At 37.0% G+C, this 16,744-nt stretch overlaps 1 protein-coding gene across 4 annotated transcripts in view; it reads left to right on the plus strand.

Moving 5' to 3' along the window:
- The first annotated feature begins 1 nt into the window (after position 1).
- The window catches only part of TAPT1 (transmembrane anterior posterior transformation 1), a 50,915-nt gene continuing 34,172 nt past the window's right edge, over positions 2 to 16,744 (plus strand). Inside the window, exons 1-4 of one of the 4 annotated variants that reach the window (XM_042052990.1) lie at positions 7 to 125; positions 4,633 to 4,763; positions 8,859 to 8,977; positions 14,059 to 14,082. In XM_042052990.1, the coding sequence (XP_041908924.1) occupies positions 4,737 to 4,763; positions 8,859 to 8,977; positions 14,059 to 14,082 (170 nt within the window). In that variant the 5' untranslated portion in view covers positions 7 to 125; positions 4,633 to 4,736. Of the gene's footprint in view, positions 126 to 4,632; positions 4,764 to 8,858; positions 8,978 to 13,334; positions 13,402 to 14,058; positions 14,083 to 16,744 lie in introns of those variants that run through there. The other 3 variants (XM_042052987.1, XM_042052989.1, XM_042052988.1) reach the window with 3 other exon arrangements.

Raw genomic sequence — 16,744 nt, forward strand, 5'->3', positions numbered from 1 at the left:
CTGGGGGAGTAGCGAGCCGCGGCCGCCCGCTGCCGGCCCGGGGCAGCCGTCCCCGCATCAGCGAACGGAGACGTTGGGCTTCTACGAGAGCGATCGGGGCAGGAAGAAGAAGCGGAGCCTCCCGGGTGAGGGGCGAGCGGCCTCCTCCTCGCGGCAGCAGGGGCCCCGGGATAGGGGGGCCCCCACGGGGGACCGGGGTGGCCGTGGCGGTGTTGCCGGGGGCGGGCGGCTCTTGGCAGCGCCACCGCCCGCCCGTGCGAACTTGGACGAGCGACTTCAGAAAGTGCGCCGGGACCGAGCGGGCCCCGGGAGCGCCGGGCGGCCTGCAGGGAGCCTTCCCTCACCCCCTGCCCGTGGGTTTGGTCCGTGCAGTGGCAGGGTCGGTGCGGTGGAGCCCTTCGGCGTGGCCGGCTGTGTCCCGGCTCTTCGCACGAGTCGGCTGGGGAACGGGAGCGCGGGCGGACGGGTCCCCGTGCCCTGTCACGCAGTTTGTCAGCTCCTGGTGGTCAGGAGGTTTGTAAGCAGCACGGGCATCATCCGTGGAGGTGTGTTGTGCCCTGGAGGTGGACTCGGGCTGTCTGGCTCGATACCTGCCCGGTTCCAGCGGGCGCGCTGGGTGACAGGAGTGGAGAGGGGCCGCTCAGACCGCGGCCCCGCGTTTCCCGAGCCTCGCGGGCCGGGAGGCTGCGGGTTCGCTCACCTTTCTTACTGAAGTGCTAGAAATGTTTCATCGTCTTAGCAGTTCTTGCTACACGCTCACAGCTGTGAGTACAGGGGGCTTTGTCTCTGCTGCTGGTAGTAACGATGCCGTTAGAGCTTTGAAGTTGTATGCGGGTTATTAAAAGTCATTTAAGGTAAATGAAACTTACCAATTGGGTATTTATAAGGAAAAATAAGGGAAAATGTCATGCCTTTGCTATCAATCTGCAGCTATGTTTCCATTCACACTTCAACTGGTTATTTCAGATATCTACCAAGTAATTTTTGTAAATAGCCCTGCCATTTTTGTAAAAACTGTCAGTCTGTCAGGACTGATTTAATGTTGGTAAGGTTATAAATAACTTTATTAGCACTGTATTCTTAATTGATTAGCTCGCTGAAAATTTGGAAAGTGCCTGAAGTGTTAAACTTTCAAGGCTTTCTCCCTCAGTCTTCGCTTGAATGTGATAACCCAAGTCTTTATCAAAAAAAAAAAAAGAAAAAGAAAGGGAATTAGGATTTAACTTTAATTATGTGCCAACAGTTGAATGCTTTCCTTCCGAGTTTGATGGGTGCGCTGTCTGTTTCTTATGTGTTACCTCGTCGAACATGCATTATCATTGATTGAAGTTCTGGGGTGTTGATGAACACTGCAGAACATAAAGTTGATGTAATTTCCGTAGTTGTAAAGGAATTGGCCTGATTGTAGTAGTATGAATTACTTCGAGGTGAAAAAAAAGAATGATCAAGTTACATACTGATGTGCCTGAAAAACAGCTGAACAAATAACTTTATGAAAAGGGGATTGTTATTGGAGATGGTGGAGAATACTTAACTATGTTCATGTAGTTGATTTGAAATTTCTAAATAGTTAAAAATCTTTGGTGTTCTCTGACACTTCATGGCAAGAAAACATAAGAACGGGCTTCTTGACTGAGTAACTAAAAATTCTAACTCACCTAAGGGTAGCAATCTATTAAATAATAGAAGTAGGGTTTTCTTCACATTGATGAAGCAGGACTGGTACTGTAAAGAGAAGTTGATTAGAGGAGAAGAGAATACTTTTTTAAAGATATATTTTCTTGATTGATTGATTGGTGTGCTTGTGGAAGAAGGGTGTATTTAGGATTGACAGGAGTGAAGTGAGTGCCTGGAATTGTTGTGTTTAGGATTAAATTTATGATTATATCATAGAAACTTACTGAAGTGCATTGCATTTCATGTTTCCACAACTTTTCCTCTCCTTTCTGGTTAATGGTTATCCTTCATGCAGCTATGCATTGAACTATAACTTAGTTAAATCATTATCTTCTTACCTTGAAGGAATTTTTGTCCTTTTATGTTTTTCGAAGATGCTTATGCTTTCCTGTCCTGAGGTGTGGAGATAAATGAGCATGCTGTAAGCATTAAGAGTATGCTGTTTGAACAGATTAAGGTTGGGCCACAGTCTAAAACTTTCTGACTGCAAAAGAGGGGTATTTGAAGTAGGGAAGGAATTTGAAGTGGGAGGTAGAGTTTACTTTTAAAAGAAAATGTTGCTTGATGCTTTGATAGTAGAATTAAGCTGTTTTTGAAATGATTTATTACTTTGTTCTGCCTTGATGTCTCATGCTGTTCTTTTGGTTACTGTGTTTTTCCTACAGGGTCAGCCACTAATCTGTTTCACAGCTGGCAGAGCTGAGGCTGGTGCTGGGTGGCATTAAGTGCTCAGAAGGGAGGTGGCTGAATGACTGCCCTCTCCAGTGCATCCTCTGTCACTGGAGAGATGATTTTGCAGTCACAGTCTGGAGCCTTTGTATTGATCAGCCTCAGTCATGAGGATTGATTATCCCTCAATATCTAGGACATGAAAGTCTAAGGTGTTGAAAACTTAAAATCATTTGGTTTTCAGCTACAGCCCTGTAAAATAGTTTGTGTGAGGTAAGAAGGGGTGGGAACAAATAGCTCATTAGCTAAAATCTTAGAATATCTGAAGTTGGCAGGGACCCATAAGTTACTCCATGGCGGTCGCCCATATGCATGTATTTACTGTGCAGGAAACTTCAGTTGTTTGAGACTGCTTTATCTCTAAGCTAGAGAAGGTTGTTTATTTGAGGTGGAAGAAAATACACCTGGGCAGTTAAGAGTAGTTACTTGGTGTGCTTATACATATCTCTTTTTACTTTCAAGTTTTTAAACAAGGAAGAATTGTCATAACCAAAAAAGTTACAACTGATAGTGTTACAAAGGAAGATTCCAGAAAACAAGTTTGCTAGAGATCTGAGCAATTATTTCAGGGAATGAACTTTGATTGAAACTTTATACATAAATATTAGTTTTTTACTACTCGTTAAGCAACATGTTGTTTTCGTTGTTTTAAAATAAATGCCTTTAAGGCTTCAAGTGGTTTTGGCATACTTAGTAGAAGTGAATCAGTCAAAATCACTATCCAGTGACAAGCTCATACATGGGAAAATGGTTCAGTTCTCATAGTTTAAAGAAAATCATGATTTATTAACAATACATAATTAACGGGTAGTTAATGAGTTATAGAGCTGTGATCAGTATCAGCAACATGATAAATGACAATTCTGGACATACAGAGAATATTAATGCACCCCCACAAACAACAAAGTGCCTGTAATCCTCCCGAGTTCTAATCATACCCCCTACCCAAGGCAATGAAAGTTGTAAACACACCCTCTTTTGCTTCTTTTATACTTCTGCTTGAGCTGATTCCTTCTTTGCCTTAAAATTCTTCCTAATATTCTGGCTACTGTTAAAGTCTTCATCTTTGACATGGTGGATATTGAGAAGGCATTGCCTCAGACAGTTTTGGGTGAATTCTTCACACAGTGTCAGTACTTGCATTCCCCTTTTAACAGCTGTTACCTAAGCCGTTTTGCTAAGGATATACAGCCTCTTCCTGTCCTGAAAAATGTAGAGCATTCTACCATGCAAGGTTACTTCCCCCTCCTCTAGTCCCTAAGACTTTGGCTAAAATTGGAATTTATTATTTGTAACATGTGCTTGTATCACAGTAAGTGTCTGTAGCTTTTCATCTGTTTGTCTAGATAAGTGATTTTCATCTTCTAGGTGTTGTGTGAGCACTGAAAAGTTTCTGTTTTTAAATGCCAATAACCAGAGATGTTGGACTTCATTGTAGTATTCTGTCACTTCTTAAGTGTTACAAGGAGGTGGTAATGTCAGACCTTGTCAGTGAATGTTGAAACTTAAGTTCAACCTTCCTGTGCTGACAGCCTGAATTTCATAATAATAATTTCATATGTTATTAAATTTGCAAGACTACTCTGTACAAAGTCTTTTTCAGAAGCCATATGAGCAGCTTAAACACAGGTCAGTCAGCCTTCAGGTTATTTACCTACAGCCGTTAAAACCCAGGAGACCTGTACGTGCTTGATGGCTTTTTGGTTGTGAAAGACCTGATCCCCAAAGGTTCAGTGTGCTTGTACTGTTTGTGCACTGAATCGCTTGGGATCAGGTATCTGTGAGCATTTTGCTCTTGCAGAAAGCTGTTCTTTAAAATAAAGAACAAGTTGCTAATGTTACTAGGAGAGAAAATAGCTTGTAAGAGGTCAAAAATAAGAGTTTAGTAAATTTAGGAGGACTGTTAATGCATTGAGGATTAGATTCACTCAGCATATTGCATTTTGTATAGCGACTTTGAGTGATGTTTTGTATAAGTGGGATGTCTGCCTGGGAAAAGTAGCTTGTTTGTTGGGAGGCAGCAGGGAAATGAATGGGAGAGCACCGGACTTGCATCTCCTATAACTCCTTCCATACAAAGTTGTTTAAACATCAGCAGAAACCTTTTGTGTTAGAGGCCATGTAAGTGAAACATGTAGAAAGTAATAAGAAACAGAAGTATAGCAGCTTCTCACCCTCTGGAGGTCATGCCTGAAGTGTCTTCTTCCTGTGTGTTTTTCTGAATAGATCTTTCATTGCTGAGATTCATCAGTGCTGAGCTGACAAGAGGTTATTTCCTTGAACACAATGAAGCAAAATACACAGAGCGGAGAGAGAGAGTGTACACTTGCATGCGGATACCAAAAGAACTGGAAAAGGTGACGTATGCTTTAACATTTGATTCAATTTAGAGATGAAATCTGTTGAAATAAATTATTTAAAGAACTATTTATTTTTAAAACATTTTTGCTACAAAAACAAGATGTAAACCTCTATAATGATTATTTTTCAACGTTACTAACTTAAACATTTTTGTTTCAGGGTTTTTTTGCCTGTTTACCTGTTGCTACTGGCAGCTCATGTTATTAGCAGAGACAAACAAGTGCAGATGATGACAAATTAATTCAAATATAAAGATGTCACTGATACTTAAAGGAATAGTCAAAAGAAACATTTTTACAGCAAAATGTGATTTTACATCAAAAAAAATTGTTCCAAAGATTTTTTTCCAGCGTAAAATTCTCTGAGGGTGGGAAAGTTCCAGTCCTATAAAAATATGGTGACAGATGAGTTTTTCTAAGGTTTTCATAGTCTTTTATTTTGCTTCTTGCCACTGTTTACCAAATCTTCCCTCTCTGTCCCAGTGTTATGGCCCTTCATGAGGGATTCTTGTTACCTCCTTTATGTCAGCTTCGATCTCATTTTGGCCCTGCAGTGAGCCAATTTTATTCTGGCTTAACCATGTTGATTTGGGAGGTGGCAGCAGCAGCAGTATGCTCAAGGATGATGAGTAAGGCAACATTGGTAATAAGGTTTGGCTAGCCTGCAGTGTAATGACAACATTAAAATTAATACTGCTAAAATTCCCAAAATCTCTAGGGATGAAGTTACGTAGGGCTAAATCAATTTAACTTACACTGAAGGAAGAAGCCTGCTTCACTCTTCCTCCCACTATAGTCTCCTGCTTTATGCATACTGCCTGTTTTGCATGAGCTGTGCTGCTTGTTGGACCATTCCAGGACTTAAATCAGCTCCTAATTCGGCAGTGAGTGTTTTCACTTTTACTCTGAGTGGTAGGATAGTGAGCTGGCTTGTTCAGCCAATATTCTTGAGAATGCAGAGTCTACACAAGGACAGAAGGGGAGCTTTATAACTATAGATGAAAGAGCAGTGGAGGAGGGAGGAAGGGTGGGTAGGATTCCCTTGGTCAGTAGCACTCATCTTCCCCCTTCAGTATCATTAAATTCATCCTTCAGCCATGATGAGGCCTGGCTTTACCAAATTAAATTGCCAGTCAGTTACTGCAGAAAATCACAGAATGAATGAGATTGGGATGGATCCATGGAGATGCCGTAGTCCATGCCCTTGCTTAAAGCTCTGTCAGCTACAACAGGTTGTTCAGGATGGGAGGCTTTGAACGTGTCCAGGGATGGTGTCTTCACATCCTCAGTATTTACCCATTCCAGTTTATGATAGATTATTCTACTTATGGTAGAGACTCAGTTGAATGATACAGCATTTTTACATCATCTCCATTTTAATTATGTAGATTATTGTGTGCTGTCTCCTAGGCACAGAAATTATTCTGAGGGATCATCACCACAGCTTTTCAATAAAACTTTCAGTGTGTAAGAACATGTAATATCCACCAGTCTTTTTATAAATAAGACTAATGCTGTAAATGGTGCAATTGATGGGTTATACATGGTAAATCGAACTTCAGTTTGTACTTTGAATATGAAATATTATGACACTGAATAATAAAGAGATTTAAAAAGCGATGGTTATCTTTTTACTGTGGGATTATGAAATAATTTTTTAGTTCTTTGCATTGGCTTAGTCCATGTTAGTATATATACTAACGATATCAAATTGAGCACCTAGAAATCTACTAAATACTGTACAGATCATCACCTGTTGCAGAAACCACTTGGCTACGTGATACAAAAATCTGCTTACTTGAAATAAAGCATGTGAGACACTAGTAAAGGAAGGGAAGAATTTTCTTAATGGCTTGTTTTGTTCACTGCCTAATAGGATCAATTGCAGAATAAGAATGAAAACTATAATCAGGTAGAGTGAGAATAAATTGGAGTAAATTTATCAAAGCCTAATCTCGGGAGGTATTACTAAATAGGCACTTATTTAACATCCATAATTTTAGAGAGGGATGTAATGTTCAAAGGGTAGTATTTTTGTTGTTGTTGTTCTGAGTACTCCTTTTTTATTTAGAGAAACTAGATAATTTACAATGTAAGCGCTACTTCCACTCAAGCATTTTATGCTTTTTCAGTGGAAACTTTTTGTTGTAGTAGGTTACTTACACTAAATGAGAAGGTGCTCTCTATTCCTGCCATCTTAAGGTAACACTTTCCAGTTGATCTCAAAATTAAACTTTGTGCTCCTTTGTTAAATTATAGTTATGATGATGGAAAAGCACTGTAGGCTTTTCTGTTAGTTCCTCAATATCTGGAATGGAGCAGCAAAAACAATGTTTACAGAAAGGAGTAGAAGGTTCAGCGCTGATTATATTTCATTGTGTGCATGTGGTAAAAACATTGGGAAAATGAGTACACTAAACAATAATTGCAAATACTAGTGCAAGCTTATAGAATGTGAAAAAACTTCATTACACTCAGACAGAGAGGTCCGTCTAAAAGAAAAAGTAGTGTTGTTTTCGAGATTGTAAAGATGTCCTCAAAGAACACATGCAAAATGACAGGCTTTCTGTTTTGTTTGGGTTAAGGAGTTTAAAAATAGTAAGTGTTCAGTTCCAGTCATCTTCAGTGCTTGAATATTTGACAGCTAGTTCAAAAGTTATTTTAAAAGAAATAGGTAGCTTAATGGCATATTAATGCGGTGCAGAAATTTATCCACAGTTCATGTAACCACTGCTCCTAATAATTTTGAATAGCAACTCAAAATGCTTAAATTATAGGAAATTGTACTAGAGATGAATGAGCGAATATCATGAGAGAGACCTTAACATCATGATGGTATTGAAGTATTCTACCACTGCAGAATTGGTTGAAATAATATTATAAGGGAAAGTAAAAACTCAGGGATGATGGCAGTGCTGTTGTGCCTGAATCAGTCATCTTATGTGGCTTGTGGATTGATGTTCTGGAGTGCAGTCTGTAGGATTGCTTTCAAACTTACAAGGATGCATGAGGTGTAAGAGTGTTCAAGGGACATGGAACTGGCCATTGCACAAGCTAACAAAGAAGGTACTTTGAAAGGCAAAGGGATCGTTAGAGATAAAAGTAATTTACTTGTACTTTGGTTTACACCCCCACCCCAGTATCTTCCTTTCCCATCAGCAGTACATACAACTTTCATATGTAAATGCATATCCGTCATGGATATCTAGGTCTGCTTAGATGTTGCTAGTCTTAGTTGTGTAGGCAGTTAAGATGGCTTCTATGGGATTATCCTTGGAGAAAAAAATACTAGCTCATGGTCTGACAGAAGCATAAGAGCATATGTCTAGACTTGCATTCAGGTAGAACCACAGAATCATTTAAAGAGCAGATAAAGAAGAAATGTCATGTGGCGAGAGTCTGCTATATAGGAGCTTTTGAACTGTAGAGTTTACGTCTAGTTAAATTATCATAAAGTTGCTTAGCTTGTAGCCATAATGAATGGCTTTAATGTTTCTGTAAATTAAGGATAAAACATTCAAACTGAGGGCAACTGGAAGTTTACCTCTTCATATTTTATATTCTTTGTATGAAAAAGGTGGTTATTCTCTGAAGGAGATTTACCACAGCTGTAATGAGTTGTGCAATAGAAAATTTACAAGGTAATAGAAAAATTTTTGGGGGGAGGAAATAAGATTGAAAAAGGAGGTAGGCAGAAAATGGCTTTGCACATTTACACACAGCTCTGTGGATTTTTCCCCCTAAGGTTAAAACATGAACTTTTGTAACTGTAGACAAAAATCACTACTGGAAAATGAGCTACAGTTGCGTTCAAGTGCAGTTTATATATTAAATAAAGACTAAGTTCAGCGAGCTGTGAAAGTCTACAGAAGCCTTCCCTGCTTGGACCTTGTGGTGCAGAATTTGTGCTGAATAGTCTTCAAATGCATAGCATGTTAATTTTTCTACAGTTCAGCTATTGAACAAGTGAGAATATTTTGCTTATTTGGTTAATTAGTCTTATGTAAATGTATTTTTCATAACAATTCTTTCTTAACTTTTTGTAAATTTTACAAACTACTAACATACTTCTGTTTTATTTTTGTAATTTAGTTGATGTTTTTTGGAATCTTTTTGTGCCTGGATGCTTTTCTGTATGTGTTCACCCTGCTTCCTTTGAGAGTTTTTCTGGCAATGTTCCGGTTCATCACTTGGCCTTGCTATGGCTTACGGTAAGTCGATTCAAGAGAAAGGTGTTGATACCCTTAAATAATGTTTTACCGTTTATGTGTGTGCTTCATTTTATGGCCTTTCAGTGCTGTTTGAACTACTAATGACTTCTTCCACTGTAAAATAGAAGTCTCTATCTAAACTAGCCAAAGTAAAGGTGTGTGTGGGACCTTTAAGCTTTACCAGCAGTCACTAACTGTCATCGTTGCTTCCTTCAGACACAACAGTTTGATAACAGCACCACTTAGGCATATTCAGGTTAGTAAAGGACAGAGATGTAACCTTACCTTATAGTTGTGTTCTTTTATCTAACATCTACTTGAACATTGTTTTAAAATTTTGGATTTGGCTTATGTCTTTTGATAGGCTCTTTGATATTGAAACAGAAGTTGTTTGTTTTTTAACAATAAAAGTTTTCCTTATTTTCATGGAAAACTTTGCTGAAAAGATCCCTGAATAAAGTGTGTTCTTTTCTTTCCTCTGAAGAATCTTAGGGAGTAAAACATGGAGAGGAAAACCAACCAGAATATTAAGAAATTTTACATCTTGCTTTTCAGCCTTGCTTTTCTGGTCACATCAATACTAAGAAGTTGCTAATACATAAAATTTTTAGTTTACCTTTCTGGCACAGACATCAAAAATTGGATAGAATTAATTTCTTTCATAAAATTTGCTACTTCACAGTAAAGATGATTGCATAAGCCTTAAGTGTAGCCTAAAATAAAAGGAGCATTTGTATTCATGTTTTGGGGGTTTTTTTCTGTATTTTCTAAAACTTGAAGTTGATTTATGGTTACTGATTTTTTTTTAAGTTGTTTTTTTTAATCAAGTTGCTTGTATTTGCATTATCAGTATTGTCTTGTGTATGTGAAGGTCTTTTAGATGCATAGTTTAGAAATGTACTGATTACAGCAAGTGCTAGGCTAGTTGCAAAAAAGTAATATTTTAAAATACAAGCTAAAGTTGAAATGTTTGTATTTGGTGATGTTTAACATAGGCGCTAGATGGCAGCCTAATGTTTTATTGTGCTGTTATTTTTGAACTGAACCTCAGACTTTTATTAGGTCGAGAGAGTTTTCTTAGCTGTATAAAAATGACAGCTATTTGGTTTTAGACTAATGTCAAGGCAAATTATGTGCCTATTTGTAGACATCTATATATATGCTGTTACTAAATTCAGGTAAATGTAATGGATTTCAAAGTATCATTTCAGTGTTACTGCTGTTCTGTTTAAGAGTGTTCTTCCTGGTTTATAAACTCAGCTTTGCTTTTGGCAAAGAAATTTTCTGCGCTTCTGAAGTTACAATTAAAGATTTCAAAGACCAGTTGCTGGTTTTGGTTATTGTTCAATATATTGTTATATGTTGTTATATGCTGAAGAAAGTGACATTTGAAACACCATATGCACTCACGTGTATGTGATATGTGTATATATACATACATGCACCTGCAATGCTAATATTTAGTCTGCTTGCTTGAGAGTGTTTTGTGTGTAGGGCACAATAGAAGCTGGTTTCATCTATTGAACATGATTGTGTTAACTTTAAACTGTTACCAAATAAGATGCAGTGAAGCTGAGATTATCTTGAGTGAAGAAGGCTTTGTTTTTGTAACAACTCCTAAAGCAATTTCTTTCGTCACAGTTTCCTCCAATGTGTTTGGAATTTAGTTTGCTAGAGTCTCTTCTTGTTCAGTATCTGAGGCTTTGTCTAATTCATTCATGTTTTATGTCTATAGTATGTAATGGAACTTCTTCAGATCTAAATGATTCTTATTTCCAAATATTTGGAGCCTGAATAGGGGTTTTCTTGTTGTTTTTTGTAGTTATGCTGATTTTATTTTTTACAGCAAAAGATATTTGTGATTTTCTTCCAGCTCAGGAAATACATTTTTATGTGTTTGTAACAAAATAGAGTTGAATAGGTAAAGCACATTTGTAATTACAAAAGGTACTTAAAAAGCAGGTGGCTGTTTATCTTTTAGCTTGCTCTTCCTTGCAGATATCAAATAAGTGTTGACTAGTTGTTATTTGAACCTGCCACATCATATTCCATTCTGTGTAGTAAATAAAAGTGCTCCTCCCTTCATCTTGACTTTTTTCTTGACATCTCAGTGAAGTAATTGAGCAGTGAGTGTTCTGTTTCCCTTCCAGGTTACTCTTTAGTTTATTTATTTCCTCATAATTCTGTCTTCTCTTTTCAGTGTAGAGAAAGATTATATTACCCATTATTTCTTTAAAACAGTAAAACCACATTCTATATAAATGGGCTAATTACTATCTATGGTATATTATGTGAAGTGCTTAAATATAGGGGAAGTGGTTTAAAGCCTCTTCCACATGTTGTAATATTTCATTTTACAGAGTTCTAGAAGGAAACAAAGAGTAATGTATCTTAAAGAAAATAGTTTCCTTTTTCTGCCTAGACAGTGTAAACACTTCAGTTTGACTTCTAAATCATCCTTCCTCATCACTTGATCTTTCATTTTGAGCAAATATAGTTCTGTGTTTTTGTCAGAGCTATATTGGTGCTCACAAAGCAATTTTTTTTAAAACTTCAAGAACTTCAGTCAGAAGAATCCAAGGTTCTATCACTGAGTGAACTAAACTGCTGGTTTAATTACTGTGATCAAACTGACAAAAGGTGAATCAACACGTGGTAGTTTTGGCAGGTGCAACTTCATTACTTCTGTGCTCTGTAAGTGGCAGGTTGCTTTTAAAAAATAATTAACAAACTTCACAAAATTAGATTGCATCCTCTGAAATTGCAAAAAGTCAGCTCTACTGTATTTTCTTTTGAGTCAAGAAAAGAACTTTCCTAAATTATTGTCTCTGGATCTTGTAGGCTACTCTCACTTTATTAAAATATTCTTTGACAGCATAAAAGGTTTGTTGTTCCAGCAAAGTATGTGCCAAGGTAGACAGAGAAGTAGACCTGGTAGAGTCAGTTCTGCTTGGAATTACAGTCCTTGGTGACAGGTTCCTAAAACTGCCTCTATTTGTGGTTGAAAAGTACAATTTCATTTTACAATTCAGGCAATTTTTTTATCAATACCTCAGACCCAGAGATTCTGAGTAGATTAATATTGCTGCATGTTTTGAAACTCTTTCATAGAGCTAACTTATTATTTTTCTTGAAAATATGTTGCATACCAATAAAAGGTGATGTGGGAATGTGGAAAAGCTCTTTTGTATTATTTGTAAAACACCATGACATGAAAGCTAAAATTCTATGTTAGTGAAACTCTGATGGGACTCCCAGTTTAATTATGTTTAAAGGCATTTTACATCATCTCCACAAGCAAGAAAGGATTTGTTATGGAAAGTGAATTTTTTTTTTTCTCCAAATTCTAGTTTTCTCAAGAAAATACAGTAGAAGATTATGAATTTTCTTATACATAAAGATTGATTGACAAAACCTTTACCAGAGGACCCCCCCCCCCACACACCCCCCACACCTCATCTCGGGGGGTTCCCCACCCCACACTGCTGGGAGTGGTCCAGGACCCTTTGGGCTCTTCCCAAGAGATGAGGGCAGCACAAGGATGGTGGAAGCCAAACAAGATCCTGCTTTGTGTGTGCACATGCCCCAGCACCTCCAGTGCCTCACACTGGTGCTGAATCCCACCGGGAACTAGAACATGGTGCTGATGACACCAAGTTCGTGGGTTCAATCCCTGTGCAGGCCATTTACTTAAGAGTTGGACTTCACAATCCTTGTGGGTCCCTTCCAACTCTGAATATTCTGTGAATCTGTGAATTCTTTCATGTGGAAGTAGATACAGGTTATAAATACATGTTCTGCATTTTTATTTTACTCTGTTCTCTGAAATAAGTAAATTTAGGTCCTGTCAGCAATAACATCAATAACTTCAGCTGTATTCTATGTACCTCTTAAAATTCCCATTGACTTCCTGTGAATTCAGGTTCATGTTTTTCAGTAGGAAATAAATAGAACATCATTAATTCAAGAAAGAAACTGTAGGAAGAAAGCGTATCAGGAAGAATAAAACAAACAAGTACACTGGCATTCTTATGGACATTATTTATTTGTTCATAATATCAGGCTAGCAAATAAATTTGAACCTCTGTTGCACACTTATTCCCAAGCCTAATTTTTTTTTTTTTTGCTAAGGAATTTAGCTATGAAATCCATAAACTTCCTATTGTCATCTGAAGTTCATTGAGGAAGTTGTGCATCTGCCCACCAAAATGTTAGCTTTCTACCAACCAAAAAAAGGAAGATGCATTCATTATTTTCTGTAGTATACTCTCAGATCAAGTACTCCTTTCTCCTTTCCATAACAGTGCATAGTGTAGCAACATTACAACCTTCTCTTTCTTTCTTTCTTGTAAATCAGACCGAAGGGAAGAGCACTTTCACTTCCTTTATAGGATGGAATGTGGTGTCACAGGGATTCCTCCTTGGTGAGTAAGTCCTGATTTTCTTTTTCCTTCTGTGCTGTCAGCCAAATTCACACATCTACATGTAATCAGTAAAAAGACTGGTTACAAATGAATAGTATAGCTAAATTAACAAACATACCTCAAAGGAGAAACGAAGAGTTTTAATAATGAACACAGGAAACTGATTCAGTGCTATTTGTGGTAGGTATATTTTCTTATGTAACTTAACATCATTGTGGAAATAGGATCTAATTTGTGATCTTAGATTTAAAGCATTTTTCACATAGACTGCCTGAGGACCAATTTGGCCCAGTTTAAAAAAGGGTATCTTGGAAAAACTACAGCCCCTGCTGTACTTCAGTTTATAGTGCCTTAAGCTTTTTGACATGTCTTCTAAGTACTGCTCCAGTCAGGTTCATAGCTATATTTCTGTGTGTACTTAAAGCAGGTTTTTTGTAATGCTTAAGCTAAATCTCAGGGAGTTCTGAAAGTTCATCTTAGTATTAGACTTACAGGTGTTTCCCTGCATAATAAAATATAGCACTTTAGCATATGTTTGTTTACTGACTTGAGTTATATTTGATTCTGTTATTTAAAAAATAAAAGCTTAATGAAAGCTTATTCTAGTTGTCACTTATTTGAAACCTCGTTTTGTTTTTATTTTTTTTTTTGAGACAGCTCTCATCGGGGCCTAACAGCAAGGTTGGTTTCATTTCATTCTTAGCATGGTCTCGTGCTATATTGTGTGCATGTAGAGGCTTTTTATTGTGTGAGAAATGCAATGCCACCTAATCTTGGCAAGCTCAGCTCTCAGTTTCTTAGAATTCTTCATTTGGGACATATTTTTCTTATAATCACAATTTTAAAACAGTGAAGTCCTGCATATTATAAGGTGCACCTCTTTTTAAAAATCTCAAACTGGAAATTGGATTTGATCAAAATAGCTTTTTTCCTGAAGCCAAACTTGAGCATAATTGTAGGAAAATATTTCCAATAGATCACATTGTCCATTTAAAAAAATTTAAGTGTGTAGTTATGTGGGCAAGTGTATCCTTCAGGCAGCCTTGCTTGGATTTTATTTTCCCTGACATCTTTACTTATGCTAACAGGAAAACATCCCCTTATGTGTTAATGTAATAATTTTTGTTAGTCCTTTATGTAAGATTAGAGATTTGCGACACCACAGTTCATTAAGGAAGGATACATTGAAGAATTGACAGTTTGATAAAGACTACATGCGTAACAAAACCCTGTTGTTCAGTTTCTGTGCAAGTGTCTGTGATGTAAAATGGAGAAAGAAAAGATACCTAAGCAAAACTTTAACTAGACCATCATATCAATAACTGAAATATATTGTAAACCTCAATGGCTGCCTAACTGTTTGAAAGTGTTACAATTGAATAATGTAGTTAGGAAGGGTTTGCTGTAAAATACATGCTTAAACTTGTAACATGCCGGAAGACTTTTTCAGTGCATTATTAGCTGAACAATAAACCTATATAAAAAGGGTTTTTAAGTGTCTACATTAACAGAAACATTACTCTTACAAAAGCTTTAAATTTTATATGTATGTATGTTATTAAGATGAAAATATCAGTCTAAAACATTTTTGCAGTGATAGTGTATTCATATCTTTAATGTATATATGACATCGGTATTGGAAATTTTATATGTGTTAACTTCAAAGGAGTAATTGTTTAGAGTAATCTGAATTATTTGGATGAGGCTAAATAGTCTAAACTAAAGGAACCAATTAAAATGCAGAAATTGTATAGATAAACAAGAAAAAAATCTTGAATGCCTGTTGATTTTTAAAAAACTAGCAAAACAATCAAAACCCAAACAACTCTAAAAGGTGACTGGAAAACCGTATGTAATCAGACTAGTGAAGAACTGAGGAGCACCAGGAGGCCTGGAAGACAAAAATAAAGAAATCGTATGACAGTCTGTGCAGTTAAGTTTAAAATAATATATTCAGAGCGCATATGGGTTGGATGCCAAAGTAACTAAGTACAAGTGTACTTGTCTGCAGATTACACAATGTAATGAAAGCACTGTTCATTTTGTAGTGACAGTTGCTGAAAAACATGCCAGAAACAGCTGTAGTGAGACTTTTTTTAGACTTTTTTATACAGCAAGAACAAATTTCTTTTTGTCCAGGTTGCATTTCATGTTCCAAATAGTTTAATGACTTTAAATTCAATAAGCAAGGCTTATTAAAATACCTAACACACAGTCTTGGTTTTTTTTTGGAAATTACTTGCTTAAGCATTAGCTACTTGTGATTTTGATCGTATTAAAGAGAAATGTAGGTAAACTGTGATTTATTTTTAATAGCGCTCTGCTTGATGCTGAGTAACTTCAGTTGTACAGCTGAAGAGTTTGGTGGTGTAGATACCAATACTCTGAAAGCCTTGAGCTGGTTTGCTTCTTCAATCAGCTAAAGGGAAAATACTATGAAATCCATCATGCTGTTGAGTAGCAAACATTAAGGATCAGTAGAATGACCATCTGTGTAGTCATGGCCTGTATGGGTGATTAAAACTAATGCTTTTCAACCAGTAGATGGAGACAGAATTCTTATTACAGTACAAAATGTGGATCATGGCATTTTGAGTATGATGTTAAATAGAAATACCTTGAAAATTACAGACGGGTAACTCGTTCCTTAAACTTTCACTTACTTAAGGAGTTTGCTTATGGTGAGCACTGGTTTTCCACACTAGATTTTTCTTCTTTTTTTGGATCGTAATGTAACACGATTTCGTAACATGGGATTTTTTTGCAAGTGTTACAAGTAATCTTGGGAAAAAAAAATTGTTGTTGTTGTTTTTCCTAAAATTCATCAAAGTTGTTTGCTTTTAGCTTTCCGAAGGGAGAAGGCATACACAGATCCAGTGGTTTTCTAAACAGAGGAAAGACTTGTATTTATACTTTCTAAGTTTGTCTCATGATGGACAAACCATAAATTGGAAAGTTTGAAGCATGAGTATTAAACCTAGATTCTTATTGTGTTGTAAAAAGTTGTTTTTTTCTGTAACAGACTGATATGCCCAGTTCCTAGTTCTTGGTTATTTCAGTCAGTGCATTGTAGAAATTATGCCATAGTTTGACTTTCAGCTGTTTTAAATACTGTGGGATAAGCATTGAGCTTGGCATGCTTCCTTTCTTAACAATTGACTGGGCTGAAGCAGAAGCATGGTGTGGAGTAGGAAGGTATAGTAGTATGGCTTGCACATCACTTTATGTTAAAATTAATAATAAGCTTGTATATCCCCTTAAGTATGCATTTCTGTGTTTATATTATTTTGAGAAGTAAGGCTTTGTTTCAGTGGAGATTTTCTGTCAATTTGTAGATGTAATG

This window comes from Corvus kubaryi, unplaced genomic scaffold, assembly GCF_017639235.1.
Source record: "Corvus kubaryi isolate FWS band 111438036 unplaced genomic scaffold, C.kubaryi_AGA036_p1.0 split1-131, whole genome shotgun sequence".
Taxonomy (NCBI): domain Eukaryota; kingdom Metazoa; phylum Chordata; class Aves; order Passeriformes; family Corvidae; genus Corvus; species Corvus kubaryi.